Below are 23,186 nucleotides of genomic sequence, written 5' to 3'. Positions count from 1 at the left end.
TAATCCAGGCCCTTTATAAAAGTCAGTGTGTCAGCTGTTTGATGGCCAGACAACCTTCTGCATAACAGGGTCAGCTGGGTCACATTAAGTCATCCATTTATGTACTTATGGTTTATTTGTTAGGGACAGATCCAGTATACATACACAACCAGTCAAAAGTTTGGACACACCTTCTCCTTCAAGGGTTTGTATTTATTTTAATTATTTGAAACACTGTAGATTAATACCAAATACATTAAAACTATGAAATGAAATATATGGAATTATTTGATTAACTAAAAAGTGTTAGACAAAGCAGAATATGTTTTATATTTTAGATTCTGTAAAGTAGCCCCCTTTTTCCTTCATGACAGCTTTGCACACTCTTGGTATTCTCTCAGTCTGCTTCATGAAGTGGTCTCCTGGAATGGTTTCTAATTAACATGAGCCTTGTCTAGAGTTCATTTGTAGAATGACTTGCCTTCTTAATGTATTTGAGACCATCAGTTGTGTTGTTCAGAGGTAGGGTTAGTACACAATGGATAGCCATATTTGACTTCTGTTGTAATCCAGATTATGGCAAAACCAGATTATTTCATAGTTTTGATGTCTTCAGTACTAATCTACAATGTTTAAAATAATTAAAATAAATGAAAACCATTGCATGAGAAGGTGTGTCCAAACTTTTTACTAGTAGTGTAGACAAACTGAAGCAGCCCAAGCAGCTATCATAGTGTTTGAAGTGAATTCTAACCAGTCTCTAGAAGGGCTTTTGAGAGATTAAAAGAAAAGGTATGATAAGAACAGCAGGATACAGTAAAACACACAGGAGTGCAGGTTAGTTGCTGAATGAACCAGGATTTGGTGGCTCTCTTAAATGTGGGGACGTTTGTAATTAGTTTCAAGTGATCAGGATTTTACTCCTTTTACAGAGAAAGCTATTTGAGCATATTTCAGACCCCTTTTTGGAACTGACTTCAAATTATACAGTACGGTATGATTATACATCGCTTGTTAATGAAAATAAAATACTAATTTATCACTTTTGTGTCACTACAGTCAAACAACTGTATTGTATTTGAGCTTATTGAGACCTAAAGTTAAATACAATTATCTTGCATCAAATACTGATCTGTTGTCCAATGTTTTGTTTTTGGTGCAGAGTGGGTCTTCTCCTAAAACTTGCATTCTGCTTCTCTGTCGTCTCCCTGCAGGTGATCACAGATCTCGAGGAGCAGCTGACCGCGCTGACTCAGGAGAATGCCGAGCTGAACCGTCAGAACTTCTACCTGTCCAAGCAGCTTGATGAAGCCTCAGACGAGAGAGAGGACCGGCTGCAGCTCAGTCAGGATGTAGACCGGCTGCGTCGGGAGGTGGCAGACCGTGAAATGCACCTGAACAACCAGAAACAGGTGGGCTTTCCTCTGCTGGTAGTCCTGTTCTGGTAATTGGATTTGTGTTTGTTTTTCCCTGCTTATGTTGGTTTCCATCAACAGTACAAAAAAAAGGCGACTGGTAATCCTCAGTTATGCAACGCTGGGGTGATGTTTTGATTTAATAAAAGAACAGGCTGTTACTGGTCCCGTTGTGAAGCACTCAATATGATAAACGGAACACAAGTTGGCGAGTTGGTCTTCACTTATTCCAGATGTAATACTGCAGATGTCTACAGACACTATACTTAGGTACATACCAGGCAGTAAGGAGGGGGTAGTTGTTGGCTGTCACAATAAAACTGAGGATGTGCCAGACTCCAGCTTCTGACGTTGATGTTGTCATTGTTACTTGTCTCTGTCCATCTCTCTCTCTCTTCATCTCCTCTATCTCTCTCTCCAACTCAAACACGGTCTCAGCAGATGTGTGTCTAACATGAGTCTGGTCCTGCTGGAGGTTTCTGCCTGTTAAAGGAAGTTTGTCCTTGCCACTGTAACTTGCTAAATGCTGCAAAGTGCTCTGCTCATGGTGGATTAAGATGAGATCATTAAGATGAGTCCTGTCTGTAAGATGGGACTGGATCTGATCCTGTCTTGATGTTGGGTCTTTGTTAATAATAGAACATAGAGTACGGTCTAGACCTGCTCTGTTTGGAAAGAGTCTTCAGATAACATTTGTTGTGATTCGGCGCTATACAAATAAAGATTGGTTGAGATAAGATAAGATACTACTCATTGATATGGGGGAAATTCGATATTTGCAGCAAGATAAGATAAGATAAGATATACTTTATTGGTCCCCCATTGGGGGAAATTCTTTTGTTACAGCAGCTTACAACACGGGACAGGGGAATACAACAATGTACTAACATAATTAAAAAATATAATAACAATAATAATAGCAATGACAAAGGTCAAATAGAATAGAATAGAATTTTATTTTATTTTATTAAATTTAATTAAATTTAAATAAAATAAAATAAAATAAAATATGACAACTATTACAGATGTATACACACTTTGTACACTTCTATCTGATAAATAGATAGTTGTTATTGTATGGATAAAGTTGCACCAGGTTATTTAAACAAACATACACAGTATGAAGAGCAGTGCGATTCAGATGGATACAATAGTTCAAGAATAATAGAGCACAAATCAAGAAAAATTTAAATAAAGTAAAAAATAAGAATAAATAATGAAAATAAGAATAGAATTTAAAAGTATTGAACAAATATTACACATGGCACAAATAGTTGTATGTTGATTGATTGATGTCTCAATGTTTGAAAGTGGTGAACATGTAAACATTGAGACTTTTTTTTAAAGGTGAATCTTATTTCAATGTTACTCACCAAAATGTCCTTTAAAAAAAAAGGTTAAATAGTCTGTGTTTGTTTTTTGTTAGACCTCCCCTTTAATTTCTATTTACAGTACCTTTGATAATTTATATACTGTATATAGTGTATATTATTACTTCAAATTAAATAGGAAGACTGTGGTCATCCATCCATTCAATAGAAACTGTGATTTCTCTAATCTGTCAAACAGCTGACTTCGACCTAGTCACAGTTATTCCCACTAAACCATCATGTTGCCACATAAGTCAAGTATTTTTTTTTCATTTCTGCATAAAACTGTCATAAATATAATCTGTCATAAGTTGACAACTCTGACTAAAGAACACTAGTTTCTTAGACAGTTTTATTCATTCCTCTAGTTCAACTTCTCTCCCCCTGCCCACCTCCCACTCACAGTCAGTCAGACACTAGGTTCTCACTTAGTCACATTATGTGATACCTCCATACTACCTTTGACAAATGACCTAGACATCTCTCCCCGCTCTGACAGTGTTAAGTGTAAATCAGGCAAGAGAAACCCTGGGAATATTTCAGTATTGTTATGTGCAGTATTCTGGATGCAGCAAGAGTGAGAGAGCGCAAGCGAGGAGGCTGTGTGATGTGTGCGCGGCCCCTGTGGGAGGATTTGTGTGTGGGTGTGCAGTAGCGCTCTCGGTCCTGCTGGTTGTGTAACCAGCGATGGAAGTCATAGACGAGGGATGGGGTGGTGTGTGGGAGGGATGTGTCATCCCCATCACTCCCAGGTCGAGTCAGCTGTGGAAGCGTTGGACTTCAGAGGGCCGTGGTGTTGCTGCAGCACCAGCACAGGCTATATTTGTCTCGCAATGCTTTGTCCAAAGCAACGCATGAAAAACAGCACTTTGTGTAGGCCCTTAGAATAACACTGGAAAAACCTTCTGTGTGCAAACATATCATTTAATCTTCCTCTTAAGCCTGTGTCTGAGGTTGTTATCTATTTTTGGTTTGGTGCTGTTTTATGGTGCAGTAGCTCATTACATTCCACATGTGACTTGTAGAAAATGGACGTTTCTGTTAAGATAGTTTGAGCCCAACCCTGGTGTCTGCATGACTGCCTACAGGTTCTGGTGGGAGCAAGACAGAGGAGTGGATGTCTTGTAGTTTTGTAACATTACGTTCTGCTTTGTTTACCAGTTAAAACATTCAAGCTCATAGTGTTGCATTATTGAAAACATTAATAAGGTATTTGATGTTTAATAATACACAGATTCCAACATTATAGGTCAAAATAAATGCTGATACTTCCTCTGTGTTTTTTTGAGAAGCTCTGTATGCTGCAGTATCTAAATCCTGATTTGTAACAGAACCTGGAGACGCTGAAGACAACATGTACAATGCTGGAGGAGCAGGTTTTGGAGCTGGAGACCCTTAATGATGAGTTACTGGAGAAGGAAAGACAGTGGGAGGCCTGGAGGGCAACACTAGAGGAGGAGAAGAACCAGGCTGAGAGGAGGACCAGGGATATACAGAGACTACTGGACACAGAGAAACAAAACAGGTTAGAGCCACAACCATGCACACTGACACATGTGTATAGTGTGGATATGAATCAACTAAATGAACCTCTAAGAAATGCAAAGTTTGAATTTTAACAATATGCCCAATTAGCAGTTTTCCTGTTCCTGGGTATAAATAGACATGGTTAACAGCATGTTAAAATATGCTCACATGCACCTGCACTACATGTTAGTAGACTTAAGAGTTGTTCTCCTCATAGTGTTTTCAACCATGCATTACAAAACTGAAACACAATAAATTTTTAAGAAAGTGTCAAGAGTTTCTTTTTTAAAGGCGAGAGAGAAACTCTGTTTCTGCTCAGAATGCTGCCGTCAGTGTTGGATCTGACTTTTTCCTCCTACACTAACTGAATGCAACAAGTTTAGAAATATTCTCCAGGGTTTGTCAAAATGTATTCTGGGAAATATATAATTTATTTTTTCTGAGCTGGTGTAGGCAGAGCAGGTGATAAATTCGGAGTACAAGAAAAGCACACTAAACACAGAAATGGAAGAAGTGTTTAAGTTGATTTTCACTCACTCTTAAAACCAACCTTAATTATTCTCACATCATTATCACTTCCACATTTGATCTTAAAACCAACTGTTCACCAGGAAGTACAAACATTCACTGAATCATTAACCCTAGCATGGTAGAGAAGTCTCAAACTCTAAAATGACTCATTCAAACAATTGTTTTGTGTTTGTTCTAGACTACGTTCAGAGCAGCGATGCTCAGAGTCTCGCCAGGCCGTGGAACTAGCAGTCAAGGAGCACAAAGCTGAGATCCTTGCTCTGCAGCAGGCTCTCAAAGACCAGAAACTCAAAGCTGAGAGCCTTGCTGATACTGTAAGGCTTCCCACACTGTTTAATAAGTGTTGTTCTATTTTCAGTTAGCAGATGTTACTGGAAACTCGTCCTGCTTTCTGTTCTCAGCTGAATGATCTGGAGAAGAAGCATGCCATGCTGGAGATGAACGCCCGCAGTTTGCAGCAAAAATTGGAGAGCGAGAGGGATCTGAAGCAGAGGCTGCTAGAAGAGGTACATGCTGTATTTTTATTACACTGTGTCTTCTTGAATGCATCATGTCCAACACTTCAATGGTTAAATGCTTTCATGTGCTTCACTGCATGACAGATTTATACATCTGTTGCAAAACTACTGCTGGAGTAGACATTTTTCCTTGTGCTGTTTTGCAATGTCATAGCAGTTACACATGTCAAATCATGCTGAAAGGTTAAGCTAGTGCTACCAATGGTATGGAGCACAAGAGGCAGAGTCACAGCATCCATACGGTGATGTAACAGATGTTTTAACTTCACAGCAAGAGAAGCTGCAGCAGCAAATGGACGCACAGAAGACACACATCTTCCGCCTGACACAGGGACTGCAGGATGCTCTTGATCAGACCGACCTGCTGAAGACTGAGAGGACTGACCTGGAGTACCAGCTGGAGAACATCCAGGTGCTGCTACACACACATTAAAATTCACCATAAAAGACACACGTGTAGAGAGTCCAATGTGGTCAGACAGTTTAGGAACACAATGCACACTGCTGGGCTGGGGATGCATCTATCTGTCTTTGCAGTCCTTGTTTCTTCCCCGCTGTTCTGTCACTTTGTTCTAATAGTGAAGATGAGGATAAACACATGTTTTACCCCACAGCATACACCCCCCCTTCTCCTCTGTCTCTCTGTCACCCTCTGTGTGTGAAGTGAAGTACTTGAGGAGAAATTCATGGCAGTAGTGATGTTCACTTAGCTCCACCTGCAGGCTGTGTACTCTCATGAGAAGGTGAAAATGGAGGGGACCATCACCCAGCAGACCAAGCTCATAGATTTCCTTCAGGCGCAGGCCCATGGTGGCTCCAAGAAGAAAAAGGTCAGATGGGAAAATGTGTTGATGTAATTTATATTAATGGACTGATTGTATGTGCACTGATTTCCTGCACAGGTCTTCTGTGAATACTTTGGAAATTTGCAAAGCAAATTTGGCGTTGGACAAAAAGATTGTGAAGTGTGAAAGTGCACAAAAATCTTCAAGCCCAAATATTGATGCTTTCTGATCGATAAAAAGGTCCACAGAGGAGAACAACCATTTATTAGGAAGCTATGAACACCATTCAAACTTGTTATTAATAAGGGGACATTATTATGAAAGAAGTTAGTGATTGTATGTGTGGATATAACCCTGATTAAAAAAGGGATAAAATAAATCATAAATAATTCATTGGCTGTTTTTTTTATGGGGCGTCATTTGTAATTTTTGTGCACACTGAAAACAACAGCAACAATTCTCTACATTTAGGTCCAAAATGTCATAAAAACGTAGTGTGAATTTTAAAAGATGCTTTTTAAATCATATTTAGTATTTGTGATCTTCTTCACATTTAATTTTGTTGTAAGAAATATATTATTATTTTACAATCACTGTTAAATCCAAATGCAAAATATAAATATAAATGTTAAACATAAATGTTAAATATAAATGTTAAATGTTAAATATAAATATAAATGTTAAATATAAACTTTAAATGTGAAATATAAACGTAAAATGTTTAATATAAATGCTAAATATTAAAATTAATATTAAATATAAATATAAATGTTAAGTGTTAAATATAAATGTTAAATATAAATATAAATGTTAAATATAAATATAAATGTTAAATATAAATGTTAAATATGAATAGAAATGTTAAATATAAATATAAATGTGAAATATAATTGTTAAATATAAATGTTAAATGTTGCTCTGCGATCCTAATATGCAAATTCACCCTTTAAATGATGTGTCACTGATGGCTGTGCCAGACGTGTGAATAGTGATTAGTTGATACTGATGGCCGCTCCATGCAGCAGCCTCTGCCATCAGTGTATAAATGTGTTGTGTATGTGAATGTGACATGTCATGTCAAAGCGCTTTCAGTGGTCAGAAGATAGAGAAAGCACTATACAGTCCATTTATATAAGTACAGTCCACTCCACTGAAATCCATGGCATTCACAAAGAAGTAACTGAGGCACATTCAGTTATAGATTCCTGCCATGAACGAGCAGATCACTGGTTTTAAACAGCTGAACTAAATGATGCCTCCCATGCTTCAGGGTCTGTTTGGGCGACGCCGAGAGGATCTCCTGGCTGCCATGGCCGCTCAGGCCCAGGCTCAAGGTCAGAGCCAGAGCCCGGTTTCTCCTGTGCCCCCCATCCAGCCGGTGCCTCTGCAGTATAGTGACATGAAGGTAGCTCTGGATAAAGAGCGCTCACGCAGCTCTGAGCTGGAAGAAGCTCTCCAGAAAATGAGAGTGGAGCTGCGATCTTTGAGAGAGGAAGGTGAGATGACTCCTCTGCAGCAACTTACAAACTGTTTGCTCAGAATATTAAAACAATGGAGCGGGGATGTTATTTAAAACAAATCTCAATTAAATATCTGTTTTCACACCAGCGCTCCAGTATAAGGATCATGGTAACTCTACCAACCCAGCTGCAGCACGAAAGCAGATGGTCATGTCTGCCATGGTCAAGTCTCCTGAGCACCAGCAGGGCCCGACCAGTCTGGCACCCTCCAACTCTGGACGCAGGAAGGAGACTGCAACACCTGAGGGTGAGTGAGGTGCCGATGCTTATTGTGTTCTTTAACAGAGAGTTACGTGGAAGTCAGTAGCTTCATATAATGGCCCTCACCCTCACACACATTGACACACACATAAAATATTACTGGCAAAGGATCATTTGTGAAGCTCTCACTATCCTTTTTCTTTCACACAACTTTCAGAGAGAAGGAGGGTCACTTTTGAAAGTAAGTTGTCCAAACTCGTGGTTTCTGCAGTTTGGTCTCTTATCTCTCTTCTTGTTTTGCCTCATCCACATCTTTAATGGCCAGATTTTAAAAGCTCTGCACACAAAAAAAAAAAAGAATGTCCGATCCCACCAGGTCGGTCAGGTGAGGCTGAGAAATGGTCGAGCTAATTTTTCCCTCATCAGTGCACAGCTTTAGAAATCTGAAGCATTTTATCTTGGTTGCTGAAGCTTAGCCTCTGCTCTTCAACTCACTCAAGCCCCACCTACCTCCTTGTCATGCACTAACTGAGATGATATGTGATAAACTCTGAATTACATAAATCCCTGTTTGAACCCACACCCTGAAAAAAGGTATTATCCAGTCATCTTATGAGACAGTCGAGGTTACAACAATAATCTTTTGCTTGGTCTTGATAACTGTAAAAATGTAGAGATCGGACAGAAACAGAGAGATCAGGTTATAAGAAATATTAATACATTACGGACATAAACGAAAAATGTAAAATGGAGTAAACAATGACAAAATGTATATTTAAAGGTGCTGTGTGTAGAGGTTAGCAGCATTTAGAGAACAGATTTCATGGAAAAGGGATATATTTATAGATATGTTAAAGTTTGGGTATAATTAAGTTTGTAAAACTATAGTTTTGTTTTATTAAAACATTAGTGTGAGTACGATAACAGTATTTACACAAGGAGTGGGTTTCCTCACAGCAGCTGCCATCATGAACCAACGTTATTTTTTCTACAGCAGCTCAAAACCAACAAAGGGGGCTAAAAGTGTTTTGTTATTGTTATGTTGTTTTTCTGTGCTTAGCTGCCGGTCCAGAAATTCACAATTTCCGGAAGACAGCCAGAGAAGAGAGAGCAGTTGTTGTTGAAGAAGAAGAGAGAGCAATTGTTGAAAAAGAAGAAGAGAGAGCAATTGTTAAAAAAGAAGAAGAGAGAGCGATTAATGTTGAAAGAGAAGAAGAGAGATCGTGTGTTGTTGAATGAGAAGAAGAGAGATCACGTGTTGTTGAAAGAGGAGAAGAGATAGCGGTTGTTATTGAAGGAGAAGAAGAGAGAGCGGTTGTTGTTGTTGAAGAAGAAGAAGAGAGAGCGGTTGTTGTTGTTGAAGAAGAAGAAGAGAGAGCGGTTGTTGCTAAAGGTGAAGAAGAGAGATTGGTTAATGTTGAAGGAGAAGAAGAGAGAGTGGTTGCTGCTGAAGGTGAAGAAGAGAGTGCGGTTGTCGTTGAAGTAGAAGAAGAGAGAGCGGTTGTCGTTGAAGTAGAAGTAGAGAGCGGTTGCCGTGGAAGTAGAGGAAGAGAGAGCAGTTGCCGTTGCAGTAGAAGAAGAGTGTGCGGTTGTGGTTGAAGGAGATAAAGAGAGAACGGTTGCCATTGAAGGCGAAGAAGAGAGATTGGTTAATGTTAAAGTAGAAGAAGAGAGAGCTGTTGCTGTGGAAGTAGAAGAAGAGAGACTGGTTGCCGTTGAAGTAGAGGAAGAGAGAGCGGTTGTCGTTGAAGGTGACAAAGAGAGAGTGGTTGTTGTTGATTGAGAAGAAGAGAAAGCAGTTGTTGCTGAAGTTGAAGAAGAGGGATCGGTTTTTGTTGAAGGAGAAGAGAGAGTGGTTTTTGCTGAAGGTGAAGAAGAGAGAGCGGTTGCCGTTGAAGTAGAAGTAGAGAGCAGTTGCCATGGAAGTAGAAGAAGAGAGAGCAGTTGCTGTTGAAGGAGACAGAGAGAGTGGTTGTTGTTGATTGAGAAGAAGAGAGAGCGGTTGTCATTGAAGGAGATAAAGAGAGGGTGGTTGTTGTTGATTGAGAAGAAGAGAGAGCGGTTGTCATTGAAGGAGATAAAGAGAGGGTGGTTGTCGTTGAAGTAGAAGAAGAGAGAGTGGTTGTCGTTGAAGGAGACAAAGAGAGAGTGGTTGTTGTTGATTGAGAAGAAGAAAGAGCGGTTGTCGTTGAAGGAGATAAAGAGAGAGAGAGTGGTTGCCGTTGAAGTAGAAGAAGAGAGAGCGGTTGCCGTTGAAGTAGAAGAAGAGAGAGCGGTTGCCGTTGAAGTAGAAGAAGAGAGCGGTTGTTGTTGAAGGAGACAAAGAGAGAGCGGTTGTTGTGGTTTTTGCAAAAAGTAGTAATTTTATGATGGCAAAGTATGAATTATTTTCGTACGACACAGGTGTCTGTTGTCTGCCTGACAGGAAAGTGTACAATCTGCCGTAATCTTAGGTTTTTGTAACAACACTTATTTGATCTAAATTGTATTGTTATTGTAAAGAAAAGTTTCAGTTTGTGCAGCCCGCTCACAGAGCAAATGGTTATACCAATTGCCTATAACGTTCAATAACATCTTTTAGTCTTTAGTCTGATGGTAACACGAGAGCTTCTGGTCTGTCTCTTAGCTGATGCAAAGGGTTAGGAACAGAGATATTTATTCTAGAATCTGAACACTAGATGTCGCTAATATTCCCATTTCTACACACTGCACCTTTAATATACAGCAGATGTTGCCCCCATCGACACACTAAGTAACTGAGTGTATATGATAAGAAAGAAAAACCTACAGAAAATCAATAAACTTACATTAACTTTGGTCTTTGTTTTCCAAAATCTGTTTGTTCAATCAGAGCATGTAAAGATTTATGTTTTTAAGATTTAAGACTTTATATTAACATCAACACGTCTGTGTTATATAAAGCCTCGGGTGTGTCGACTTAAAACAAAGAACACTGGAAATAATGTGAAAGTTGATGCTGACTGGATAAAGCCTTAAAAAAGGAACAGTGAGTAGGCACAAGAAAAGGGATTGATCAAATCAATATTCTTTTTCAAGCATTCTGTCTTCAGAGTTTACTTGCTTATGCATTTTGCTTAACATCTTACAGTTCTTTTGGAAACCTTCTTTTGTTGAACTGATTTCATAGCGGGTATGGCATGGTGCACTGAGGTTTTGAAGTGATTGATGCACCTGACACAGTAAGGCATACCGGAGCTGCCTGCCCCTCACTGTGTTCCCTGACTGTATTCAGAGTATAGCCGTCGTTTGAAGGACAGTCAGAGAGACAGAGAGAGGGAGAGAGAGAGGGTGGTGCACCACAACACTGCTCACCGCTTCACAGTGGGACTCAACATGAGAGCTGCCAAGTGTACTGTGTGCCTGGATACTGTGCACTTTGGTCGCCAAGCTGCTACCTGTCTCGGTAAGTTACAGATGTGTTTGAAAGGGCAGCTCTGAACCAAATGATCCACAGTAGCTTTGTGTAAACTGAATAATACAGAAGATTATATTTAAAGTGAAAAAAAAGTAAAATTCAGATTTCAGCCAACCAAGTAATATTTAGCTTTTGCAACCCCTGTTGTATATATTTAAACTATTTTGATGCAGATAATAAATGGGAGTGTATTATGTAAGGGATAATGTATGGTTAGCAGGTGGTTTCACGTCGGGGTCTTGTCTCACCCTGTCAGGATTCTATTTCCCATAAGTACCTGCTAGCCATACATTATCCAGCTTATTACCCGGCTGCTGCTAACGCTGATTAATTCTTATCTGCCTGTTTCGGTAGATTGAACATGAAACTCTCCTTCTTCTCTGGGCTCTGCGGTTCACACTAGAGCTGTAGTCGGGCCTTAAAAGTTAGACCCGACCCGAGCCCGACAGAATTCTGCCCGAACCCGTCCGAAACCCGAATGACCTAGATTTTTTTATAGCCCAAACCCGTTTACAGCCCGACTGCCCCGACATTATCCATTACTGGTCTGGCTAATTTTTTGCAAGTTTTGGGTAGGATGGTCTGTTGATCTTCCACCAGCCAAGTACATCAGATTCATCTTCCATGACAGTCGTTTTAATCTAGCAAGATACCTCGTCGTCTTCCCAGTCAGCTCGCTGTAGATTTTCCCACTCCTCATAATTCACTCTTTTAGCCAGAGGATGAGCATGCTCGTCTCTGGAGAGCTCTGGGTCTTGGGTCTCCACATCTCGTCGTGCGCCTGCAGCACCGTGCATAGCTTGCAGAATAGTGCATCAATGAGCATGTGCGGCCTTCCCTGTCTGAGTGTGACAACATTCTCAGCTGGTAAAATTTTTGGCCAGAGGAATGATGTGGTCTTATAGAGGTCCTGTTTTATCACTTTACGTGCGAGCTAGTGCTCGTGCCGTTGATGCACGACTGCTTGCTGAGGAGAGTCCAGATTCACCTGACCGCTCATTTACCGCGCAAGCCTGAGTCCGGCCCAAGTATGTGTAAAATGATAGAAATTATGACCGAACCCAACCAGACAGTCGGGTGGGGTTCGGGTCAGACAAAGATCTTCAGCTCTGGTTTACACCATAGACTGTAAAAAAAATGGATGAGCTGCTCCCCCTAGTGGCTGGCTGCAGTATAGGTCAAAAACTCTGTCTCCCCCATTCATTTGAATGGGGCTGCGGTCATACTTTAAAAAAATAAATACACGTTGCACGAATGTTTCTCACATCCATATGCTGAGGTTATATGTAGTTATTATTTGACTGTTTTGTGTTCAGGGCCTCTTTTTTCTGAAAAGTTTATTTTCGTTAGTTATTAGCATAGACTGTATAAAATATGGCCGTAGTATCCGTGACGTACCCATCTGTTTCTGAAGAGCTGTTATGAGACCAATTGTCGGCGGCAGCCATATTGCTTCTGTCAAACCAGTGTGACGTATAGAGGCGGAGTTTGAGCCTCCTAGCCAACAGCTGCAGTGTTCCCGCAGGCAGCTGTGCCTCTCATTGGAAGACTCATAATCTCAATATCTTCAAAATTGCAGCATTAGAAAAAAATTCACCCCCCTCACTGTGAGAGCACATTGAGACATAAGCTATCCAGACTCCACTCGTCTTTTGTACCAGGCTGTAAACATGTTTATTTCTGCTGTAAAGAACAGCTTTTTCCCATTCATGTGTATGTGACTTCCAGTACTTCAGGAGCCAGCCTCAAGCGGATTCTTGATGAACTGCAGCTTTTAGCACTTCCTCATTGGACTCATATTTTTAGACCGGAGATTGCCGCTTGGTTATTAGAGGTTAAAAAATGGTATTTTACATCCGGTTTTACTTTGATTTACAGCTGCCGTAGAGAGAAACTCGGTAAGACCTTGTGACGGTACGCTGTAGGGCGGAGAACACAAATTCCCTACTGCGCAGACTCTGTCTGCAGAAAATGTACAAGATGTGAGCTTTCTGGAATGGGATATTTTGGCTTCAAAAGCGTTTAATGGGAAAAGGCGGAGCAACGCTCTCCATTTAATATGCAGTCTATGGTTAACACATCTTTAAAAATAAACAAGGCAAATCTCACAACTTTGAACCCTGCTGCCACCATCACCACCGCTCATGCTTTAAGTTTATTTGTAGCGACCGGTAACTTAGAGTTTCTCCCACCTGCTAATATTGCTGAACAGGATCCAATATGATTGTATGCTTGTTTTATAGCCTGCCGAATGAGCATGCTAACTGAAACTATTGTTCTAGCCACTTTGTTTACCAATATGATGCTAACGGAAACTAATAGTTTTACCTCACAGTACGCTGTTTTGAAGCCAATAGTCGGCGGCAGCCATATTGGAAATGCAGAACTCAACCAGGAAGAGTGCGACGTAAAGGGGCGGAGTTTGAGCCTCCTAGCTAATAGCTATGTGTTCCCGTCTGGGGGTCAAGTCAGTCATGTCCATATTTGGGCAAAAACTTGTAATCTTAATATCTTCTGAACCGTCAGTATGAAAAAAATTCACCCCCTGTTCAGTGCCAAGCCGTTTTTTGAACCAGGCTGTAAACATGTTTATTAATGCTGCACAGATCATCTTTTTTTAATTGGGGTCTATGTGGTTTCTGGTGTTTCTGCAGCCAGCCTCAAGCGGATTCTCCATGTATTGCAGTTTATAACAATTTCGCATGGGCTCTTATTTTGAGACCGGAAGTTGCCGCTTGGCCGGAACTCTTTTCTGTGGATTGATTTGACATGACGTGTGATCAAAGTTAACAACTGTTGTCAAGGAGTTTTGACCGATCAGAATCAAGCATCTTCAGAAGATCAGTAAGAGAGCCGGGTAATAAGATGTATTAAACATCTTGTTGGTCGATGCTGTTGCCCCTAACACATTGTGATCGGTTTATTACATCAAAGAGATCTGAAAGAGTTTTTCATTTCACCAAAATCGTTTAAATTAGTCAGTTTTATCCAAACAGACTCGTAAAACAAAGTACAATATTTTCTTAGTTTCTTCTGTTTTTCTTTAACTATATGTCGGTTTTGAAGTGTCTGAAAAACACCAATGACAGGCTTGCTTGTGGATCCCCTTAGTTAACAATCTTAACAATCTTAAATATAGAATCATGCTGTATTTAAAAGCATTAAGTGAACACCTCTGAAAATGAACACCCCTGCAGTCTGTGCCTCCTTCTTGGCAGATTGTGGCACAAAGGGGTGTTTTTTGAGGAGCCTCGAGCTGGAGTTGCATTGCTCTCTTTTTAACAGTGTCTCTTTCTCTTCAGAATGTCACGCTTTGTGCCACCCAAAATGCTCCCCCTGCCTTCCAGCCACGTGTGGCATGTCCAGCGACTGCTCCCTGCATCTGTCTGACGGCCTGTGTCGGGACAAAGGCAGCTCCCCAGCACAGCAGCTCAAAGAGGCCGGTGGCCACATGCATCTGGAGGGCTGGATGAAACAGCCCAGGTCAGCCAAGTACACACCAACTGTGTCATTGTTTTAGCTTTTCTGTCACTATTCTTAGCTGGGTTTCTTCAATCCCATTGGCCTGAGGGATGGATTCAGACATGTTGCATTAGTACATCAGGGCGTTTCATATCGCCCACAAAAGTGCCTGTTTATGCAAAGAGGGAGAAATAAAGCAAAACAGAAAGGCTGTTCAGAAAGCTCTTGTTAACCCTGAAACCTTTCTAAAACACTTAGAGCAGTGTCATCTCCACCCACTTATCAAACAGGCTCATGTTCTAAACACACCAAGTCCTTTCTGCTTTTATTCAGTCCACCCATCTGATACTCAAATCCCCTTCGAAAGGCATTTGAGGAGTTTCCTGCAGTGAAACTGTTGAATCCATGTCACCATCTTTGCTCTATAGTAACGCTGTTGTCTTTTGCGTTTGTAGGAATGGGAAGCGAGGTCAGGGCTGGGAAAGGAAATATGTGGTTCTGGATGGGACTAAAGTGTCCATCTACGAGATCGAGCCCAGAGAAGGTTTCCCCCTTTTACATAACACAACCACTCAGAGTTTAACCACAGAAATCAGCTTTCCTCCTGACACATACTGCCTCTAATCACAGGCATACTTTTCTGTGTGTTCTATTTAGACTCGGTGAAGCCACTGGAGGAGTTTGACCTGTGTTTGTCAGATGGAGAGGTGGTTGTTCATGGAGCTGTGGGGGCCTCTGAGCTACCCAACACTGCCAAGTCAGGTACTATAAAGAGATCTCATGACTGTTTGATTTAGTCTCTTAACACTGATTTGCATTATTTAAAAATACGGTACCATTTCTTGTTTCTGAGAGACTTTATCTCTTACAACACAGAAGATATTAAATGATACACTGGAAAAAATTGCACTTCCAAAAACAAGAAGAAAAACTGATTTCAATGTACTTTTACCTTGAAATTAGCAAAAAAATCTGCCAATAGAACGAGTGAAAATTTGCTTGGTAAGATTTCTTAATATAAGACTTAATACTTAGAATACAGTGATCTTAAAAACTTATTTTAAGCAATATTTTACCAGTATTTTAAAGCATAGTGTCTCAGAATAATGCTAACAATTAGTATTTTTTCACTCCAAAAAGATTTTTACACTAAAAAATTTCATGTCAACTTCTTCATTTGAGATATATTCACCTTAATTTGAGTTATATTATAGCGGCACTTCTCTAGGTTTAAGACCGTCTTGTACTTGAAATAAGATTCCAAAGTTTAATTTGAGCATTTTGAAATGTCTCAAATTATTTGTCTTCTCATAGTGAGCTGGATATACTAATATTCAGTCATGTTGTTCTTTAGGATAAGCCAGCTATGCTCAAAAGTAGATGTTTCATTGTGTGCATGTAGTTTGAGGATGTATAATTTTATCTGATTTAGAGGAAGCAGTGCCTGAAAACTGAAACCCACCCTTAAAAAAACAACTTTTCTTTCTTTCATTCTTTCTTTCTTTCTTTCTTTCTTTCTTTCTTTCTTTCTTTCTTTCTTTCTTTCTTTCTTTCTTTCTTTCTTTCTTTCTTCTTAAATCAAGTAAAGGGTTTGTCTTTAATCAAGATTATCTGTCTTCAACAAATAAGATCTCAGCTTGAAAAATGTATGAAATGTAAAATAAACCTTGTTCCTTCTAAATTACAACTCAAACTTGTTCAGTAAGTGTATCTTAAATCAAGTGGGATAAGACATTTTGACTAAAAATTAGACATTTTCACTTGGTAAAATGTTGAGTTTTTGCAGTGTAGAGATCATCTTTTTCTCACACCTCATGTTCTGTGTGTGTCAGATGTTCCCTACGTCCTAAAGCTGGAGTCCCGTTGTCACACCCCCTGCTGGCCTGGACAGGGGATCTACTTCATGGCTCCCAGCTTCCCAGACAAACAGCGCTGGGTGGCCGTCATGGAGTCCGTGGTTGCTGCGGGGCGAGCCTCACGGGAGAAAGCCGAGGCTGACGCAGTGAGTATCCGTGTGGAGGGGTGGACCGGGGCCTTTGGTTCTTGATGTGTTCGCTGCCTCAGATCCTAAACTGTGATGACCAGAGTCATAAAGAAGTGACATATCTTTGGCTGTGGTCAAACACCTGCTGTTTCACATGTTGGGGGTTATTCATAAGCAGCAAATATATTCAGGATTTAATTTTCAGTTTTAATGGATAACCCCCAGTTCACATATATGTGTCATTAATTGTCCCCTTCTTCTTTCCTCTCTTCTTCTTCTCTTTTCCCTCTCTCTGTCTTTCTCTCTGCTGTCTGTTGCTTTTTCATCGTGTCACATTGTTTGTCCGGTATACGGCCATGTTTTGTTGATTTGCCCTGTTCTGCCCACTCCATTGGGTTTCATTGAACACATAGGCTGCTGTGTCCAAAAGACAAATGGTTCTGTCTCCTCTGGTTCAGGTAAACACTAACAAAGACAAAGACGTGTAGACGTACTAACCACCACACACCTGCATATTATCCTACATGAGGCACGCTGTGGAGCATGAGTCTGTCATTGTGTTGTTTGGTCACCCTGCCCTCTGCTCTCACTTCACCTACTGTGCCCACTCCTCCCTCTGAACTCTCCTCTGCTTCAGTGTCACATCCTGTTCCATGTCTTTGTTGTTACAGTTTGAATGTTGCTTTCAATTCTTCCCTTTTTTCGTGTCCCGTTTTCAACCTCAGTACACGACTTCTCGACAAGATGTTTGATCATCTTTGTGTTGATCCTCCTCAGCAGTCTGTCTGGAGGATGAAGGATCAGTCAGTGGGTTTTGAGCTGCTAGTGTACTCGTCTGTTTTGACCCTGCTGTCCACTGCACACTCTTCAGAGACTGGGACTCAAGTCATGTGACTCATCTGGGGGAAAATGTCACAAATTGAGCACCATAAACTCAGCCTCACTTTTCAATTTTGACAATCCAGGGCTGCTAAATAATAAATAGAAGGTTTTATTATCTTCTTTGTGTTTGCCAGCTCACAGAATAACTTGAATAATTACGCTGCTAATTCAATCCATCAATCTTTATTTATATAGCACGAAATCCCAACAAATGTTATCTGAATCTTTCCAAACAAAGCAGGTTTAGACTGTACTCTATGTTCTATTATTTAAACAGAACTCAGTCTGATCTCATCTTAATCCACCATGAGCAGAGCACTTTGCAGCATTTAGCAATTTACAGTGGCAAGGACAAACTTCCTTTAACAGGCAGAAACCTCCAGCAGGACCAGACTCATGTTAGACACACATCTGCTGAGACCGAGTTGGAAAGAGATAAAGAGAGGGAGAGCTGATAGTGGTGAGACGGATACTAGTTGTTGTAGCAGCTGGAGTCTGGCAAGTCCACAGCAGCGACTCAGAGGAACCTATGAGACAAGGGAGCTCAGGAAGAGTTAAAGTAAGTGAAAAAGGGAGAGAGAGGGGAAAGACAGGATCCCAGTGTGTCAGTTCCCCCGGCAGTCTAAGCCTATAGTAGCATAACTGAGAACTGGTCCAAGCCTGAGCCAGCTCTAACTATAAGCTTTATCAGAAAGGAAAGTTTGAAGCCTATTCTGAAAAGTAGAGCAAGTCAACAGAACAATTCAGATTAGCCAATCAAGAGTATCTCAAATGATTCATTATTCGTCGAGTGCACTGTAACAAAATGACCTCACAAAGATTAAGGATCCACTGTTACTGATGTGACTGGAAAAGGGTTTTTGAAATGAAGGTGGGACTCTTGATGATGATTTACTCCAATATCTGTATAAGTACTATGTGAATTTGTTTTGCAATACTAGATACAAGAAATAAACCTTTAATGGTAGCCTTGTAGCCTCCACATTTTGGAAGAGCACATTTAATATTGTGAGTATTGTATTTGAGTTAAATGATTTGCTGTCAGAAGTAAATACGGCCCAGAACAATCGCTGCAGTCGTGTGGGGCAGACTTTTCCTCTAGCTTGCCTCCAGGAAATGCTACTCTTTGCATGTTGCTGGTTGAGGTGGACATATTATTGTTGAACATCATTTTATGTAGTTTTGTTTCAGAGGGTTAGCTTATACAGTCACATTTATTAATATATATTTCTGGAACTTCCTCTGTCAGAATGAATTGTTGGACGTGCCGTAAACTGAAGTAACAACTCTAGGGGATTTCACTCCAAACACTTGAGGCGACACTGTCTGATTAAACAAACAGGGAACACTTCTGTGACCTCTACACATTATTTACGTTAAACTAAACACTTAAAGTTATTTAATCTGTTTAAGAGAGAGTTCATGTTTTCTGTTAAATGTTTTACTTTCACAAATATATTAAAAGAAAGGATCTGTTGAAAGTGTTCTTCAAACCTGTCTTTAGAGAAGCTTTAACCATGAACCTGAAGCGTGAGATGGACATGTGACTTAGTCCCACCTCTGACACTGTTGACCTGCACACAGTCCTGCAGTCGACCAGCCCTCTCTATCCTCCTCCTCCTCCTGCCCGCCCCTCTTGTCCTGCTGAGGTTGTGACCCTTCTCATCCTTTATCTCTCTCCTCTCTTACAGAAGCTGCTGGGAAACTCTCTTCTGAAACTGGAGGGAGATGACAGGCTGGATATCAACTGCACCCTCCCGCTCACAGATCAGGTACTCTTGTTTACACAATGTTTACACATGTGTTCTTTGTTTCTTAAATGATCAACCTACCTATTCATACAGGTAGGAACACGTTAACGCAGAAGCAGTTTTGTAGCCGCAGTCATCTCTCCATAATTTACCCATGACATTGACTTCTGTGTTTCCTTGCCTGGCTGCAGATAGTGCTGGTCGGTTCTGAGGAGGGTCTCTACGCCCTTAACGTCATCAAGAACTCTCTCACCCACATCCCCGGCCTGGGCTCAGTCTTTCAGATCCATATCATCAAAGAGCAGGAGAAGCTGCTGATGATTGTTGGTGAGAAGTCTGGCTTTGTTGTTTTAAAGAGATCCCGTCTGGTGGACAGCACGATCAGAGTCTAAATGGGGATTTGATTCAAGTCAGAGAGGGAATGTTGATCAGTAATTAAAAAGCTAGAATTAGAATTAAAATTATGATGAAAGCCCACACTATATTTCAAATAATGTCGGTGTAAGTTTGAGATATAAAACACCCTGTTGCACGGGACAATACGTGACTTCAGTGTGTGTTTGTGTGTGTGCTCTTCACAGGGGATGAAAGGGCGTTGTGTCTGGTTGAGATTAAAAGAGTGAAACAGTCTCTCGCTCAGTCTCATCTACCCAGCCAGTCTGAACTGGCCCCGTACATCTTTGAGACCGTGAAAGGCTGCCATCTGTTCTCTGCTGGAAGAGTAGGTCCTCCTGTCCTCCACACGTTAACATTCCACCACTCTCTCTTTTATAAGTTAAACACGTGACAGACTTTAACTGTAAACTGCTGATGTGATACTTTACAGGTGGATAACGGGCCGTGTATATGTGCTGCAATGCCCAACAAGATAACCATTCTGCGTTACAACGATAATCTCAACAAATACTGCATCCGTAAGGTGAGGAGTTCTTTGTTTTCCATCTCAAACCAAACTCAACTCATTTTTATTTATAAAGCAAATTTCATACATTGAAGTATGCAGCCTGAAGTGCTTCACTAAAGAACAGAGACAGAAAACAGCAGTAATAGGTAGCATGATACACTGCTGAAACAAGGTAGAGGAATGTGATATGAAATACTTACAAATAAAATCAACAAAGTGAAATCTGAAAATAGAAACTGTTTATGTTTTCAGTAAAGCCTTTTCTTAAAAGTAAACTTAAGCCTTTTTAATCTGGCTTTTAATTTGGAGTAATTTTTTTTATCCCTGGACTGCATTATTATAATCATTGTTTTAACATTTATTTATCTTATTTATTTATTGTATTTTTCTGATCTTTTTAACTTGAACTGATTTTTAATTTGGGGTTTTACTCTTATTTATTTTAATTTTTAATTTTTAAGTACTTTATCTGTAATTATGTCTTATTATTTTATCATTTATTTTGTTTTCTGTCTGTATTTTTGTGAAGCACTTTGGGCTGCATGCTTGAACGTATGCAAGGTGAAAGTTGAGTTTACTCTTCCTTAATTTTCTTTACTTATTTATTCCTTTATTTCAAATTTTTACTATTATAATAATGTTTTAGAATAATGCTCCTTTATTTATTTATTTTTCTCTCGTTGATTGTACCTAGTCCAAGGTTGTACCAGTCCCCTTTTTGTTGTTGTTGTTAAGTTGGTTGTCTGTCTGTCTGTGGTTCTCTGTAGTGTTAGTGTTTGTTGTAGATTTTGTACTGTTCTCTATTTGTTATAATTTGTTTGGGACCCCCTCGATAAACGAGATTATACATTTCAAGGAATGTATCCAGATAAAAACATTTCACCTCAGCATTTCTCTACAATACACTACATCCTATCATGCAGTCATAGAAAGCTTTATACCAAAACAGCAGCATAGCAATAATAAAAAAATGTGTAAAGGTCACACAGCAGTTGAAAATTAGAAAGTAGAGCTGAGGATTGACCTTCATAAAACTGATTGAGATTCTTCATTTTTTCCTCCCAATCATGAAACATCTTTAAAAACCTTTGTTCTCTGAAAGGTATCTTGTATCAGATTGACTGTTTATAAGCAGAGTAAGATTCATTAACTCTGTCTCCATGTTTCATCTTGTAGGAGATTGAGACTCCGGAGCCCTGCAGCTGCGTCCACCTGACCAGCTACAGCATCATCATCGGCACCAACACGTTCTACGAGATCGAGATGAAGCAGTTTGTGCTCGAGGGTGAGTTCATGAAAAGAACACATCAGTGTGGTTTAGAAATATTAAACAAGAAGGTTAAAGGAATCTAAAAAACATTGTGACATAGTCTGTGATGCTGAATGAAGTGTAGCAGCCGTCTTCTGGAAGACTTTGATAAGATTAGAACATCAGGAGACACCTTAAAGAACAAGGTTCCTGAGACAGACCTCTGGTGCTCAAGGCTGAGAATTAAATAGAGACAAAGTTTAGAAATGTCTGTCCTCTGATTCCCCATGTTTCAGAGTTCTTGGACAAGAACGACATGTCCCTGGCTTCGGCGGTGTTTGCAGCCTCGTCCCACAGTTTCCCCATCGCCATCATGCAGGTGGCCAGCAGCTTGCAGAAGGAGGAGTATCTGCTGTGCTTTCATGGTGTGTTTTAATTACTGGCTAATTGTTTTCTGTGTCTGATGTTAATAAGAAAGAATGTCAAATGGAGGCACACTGAGGAGTTCACTGACGCTGTGTTTGTGTGGCAGAGTTTGGAGTGTTTGTGGACATGTATGGACGGAGGAGCCGCACAGACGACATCAAGTGGAGCCGTCTGCCTCTCTCCTTTGGTAAATACATTTTGTGACTCCGACTACGTTATGCTGCATCGACTTTTCTGCGAAACAGCTTCTCATTTTAACACCTGTACTCTTCTTCTTCAGCCTACAGGGAGCCCTACCTGTTTGTCACCTACTTCAACTCCCTGGATGTGATTGAGGTTCAGGGTCATGCTTCTCTCTGGTGAGAAACATGCTCTTCCTTAGACGGAATCTGAAATATTTTAATTGTGGTTGTCAGCCATATTTCCAACATCAGTATCTGTGCTCCCAGTCCTACAGTGCTGGCCCACCTGGACATCCCCAACCCTCGCTACCTGGGCCCAGCCATCTCCTCAGGAGCCATCTACTTGGCCTCCTCATATCAGAACAAACTGCGGGTCATCTGCTGTAAGGGGAGTCTGATTAGAGAGTCTGGAGAGCTGCAGAGGACCGGCTCCAGCAGAGGGTCAGCCAACTTCAGAGTTCCAGCAAACAATAAAGTGCACAAAAAAGACAGTATTCATATTGTATTGTGGAGACAGATTAAAAGAAACACTTGAATATCTATGAAACTCATAAATGTAAACCTGTCATCTGAAATCTGAAGCTCAAACACACCTCCAAGATCAGGAATTCTTGTTATTAGACGGGCCGACAGTGCCACCTGCTGTGAAAATATGAAATCTTCTTTTTCTTCCTTAAAACCTTGGTTATGATTACACTATTTTAATTGCTGTGTTTCTACAGTAGTCCAAGTAAGCGAGGTCCGCCCACATACACAGAGCACATTACCAAGCGTTTGACCTCGGGCCCCGGCAGCCATGACGGCCTGCACCGGGAGCCAAGCACTCCACATCGTTACCGTGAGGGCCGCACCGAGTTCAGACGGGACAAGTCACCTGCCCGACCCCTGGACAGGGAGAAGTCACCGGGCAGGGTGCTAGACAGCCGCAGGGAGAGGTCTCCTGGGAGATTTGGGGACAGCTCCAGACTTCACGCTGGATCTGTCCGAACGCAACTTGCCCCTGTTAACAAGGTACGGTACTCACATGCAGCTGGAGGGCTTAAATGTGTGGGTTAGATGTGAAC

At 40.7% G+C, this 23,186-nt stretch overlaps 1 protein-coding gene across 3 annotated transcripts in view; it reads left to right on the top strand.

Moving 5' to 3' along the window:
• The window catches only part of LOC117818917 (citron Rho-interacting kinase), a 61,031-nt gene that overhangs the window by 36,538 nt on the left and 1,307 nt on the right, over positions 1-23,186 (top strand). Inside the window, exons 17-41 of one of the 3 annotated variants that reach the window (XM_034692058.1) lie at positions 1,194-1,391; positions 4,096-4,289; positions 5,001-5,136; positions 5,224-5,328; positions 5,612-5,752; positions 6,063-6,170; positions 7,396-7,621; positions 7,734-7,892; positions 8,064-8,087; positions 11,100-11,270; positions 14,585-14,765; positions 15,200-15,288; positions 15,402-15,506; positions 16,577-16,746; positions 17,142-17,186; positions 19,302-19,382; positions 19,553-19,688; positions 19,943-20,082; positions 20,188-20,280; positions 21,442-21,550; positions 21,811-21,939; positions 22,047-22,127; positions 22,221-22,299; positions 22,390-22,563; positions 22,845-23,133. In XM_034692058.1, the coding sequence (XP_034547949.1) occupies positions 1,194-1,391; positions 4,096-4,289; positions 5,001-5,136; positions 5,224-5,328; positions 5,612-5,752; positions 6,063-6,170; positions 7,396-7,621; positions 7,734-7,892; positions 8,064-8,087; positions 11,100-11,270; positions 14,585-14,765; positions 15,200-15,288; positions 15,402-15,506; positions 16,577-16,746; positions 17,142-17,186; positions 19,302-19,382; positions 19,553-19,688; positions 19,943-20,082; positions 20,188-20,280; positions 21,442-21,550; positions 21,811-21,939; positions 22,047-22,127; positions 22,221-22,299; positions 22,390-22,563; positions 22,845-23,133 (3,363 nt within the window). Of the gene's footprint in view, positions 1-1,193; positions 1,392-4,095; positions 4,290-5,000; positions 5,137-5,223; positions 5,329-5,611; positions 5,753-6,050; positions 6,171-7,395; positions 7,622-7,733; positions 7,893-8,063; positions 8,088-11,099; positions 11,271-14,584; positions 14,766-15,199; positions 15,289-15,401; positions 15,507-16,576; positions 16,747-17,141; positions 17,187-19,301; positions 19,383-19,552; positions 19,689-19,942; positions 20,083-20,187; positions 20,281-21,441; positions 21,551-21,810; positions 21,940-22,046; positions 22,128-22,220; positions 22,300-22,374; positions 22,564-22,844; positions 23,134-23,186 lie in introns of all 3 variants that reach the window. The other 2 variants (XM_034692056.1, XM_034692057.1) reach the window with 2 other exon arrangements.

The sequence above is a fragment of the Notolabrus celidotus genome, chromosome 9 (genome assembly GCF_009762535.1).
Source record: "Notolabrus celidotus isolate fNotCel1 chromosome 9, fNotCel1.pri, whole genome shotgun sequence".
NCBI classification, from domain to species: Eukaryota; Metazoa; Chordata; class Actinopteri; order Labriformes; family Labridae; genus Notolabrus; species Notolabrus celidotus.
This window is presented reverse-complemented; position numbering and strand designations above follow the sequence as displayed.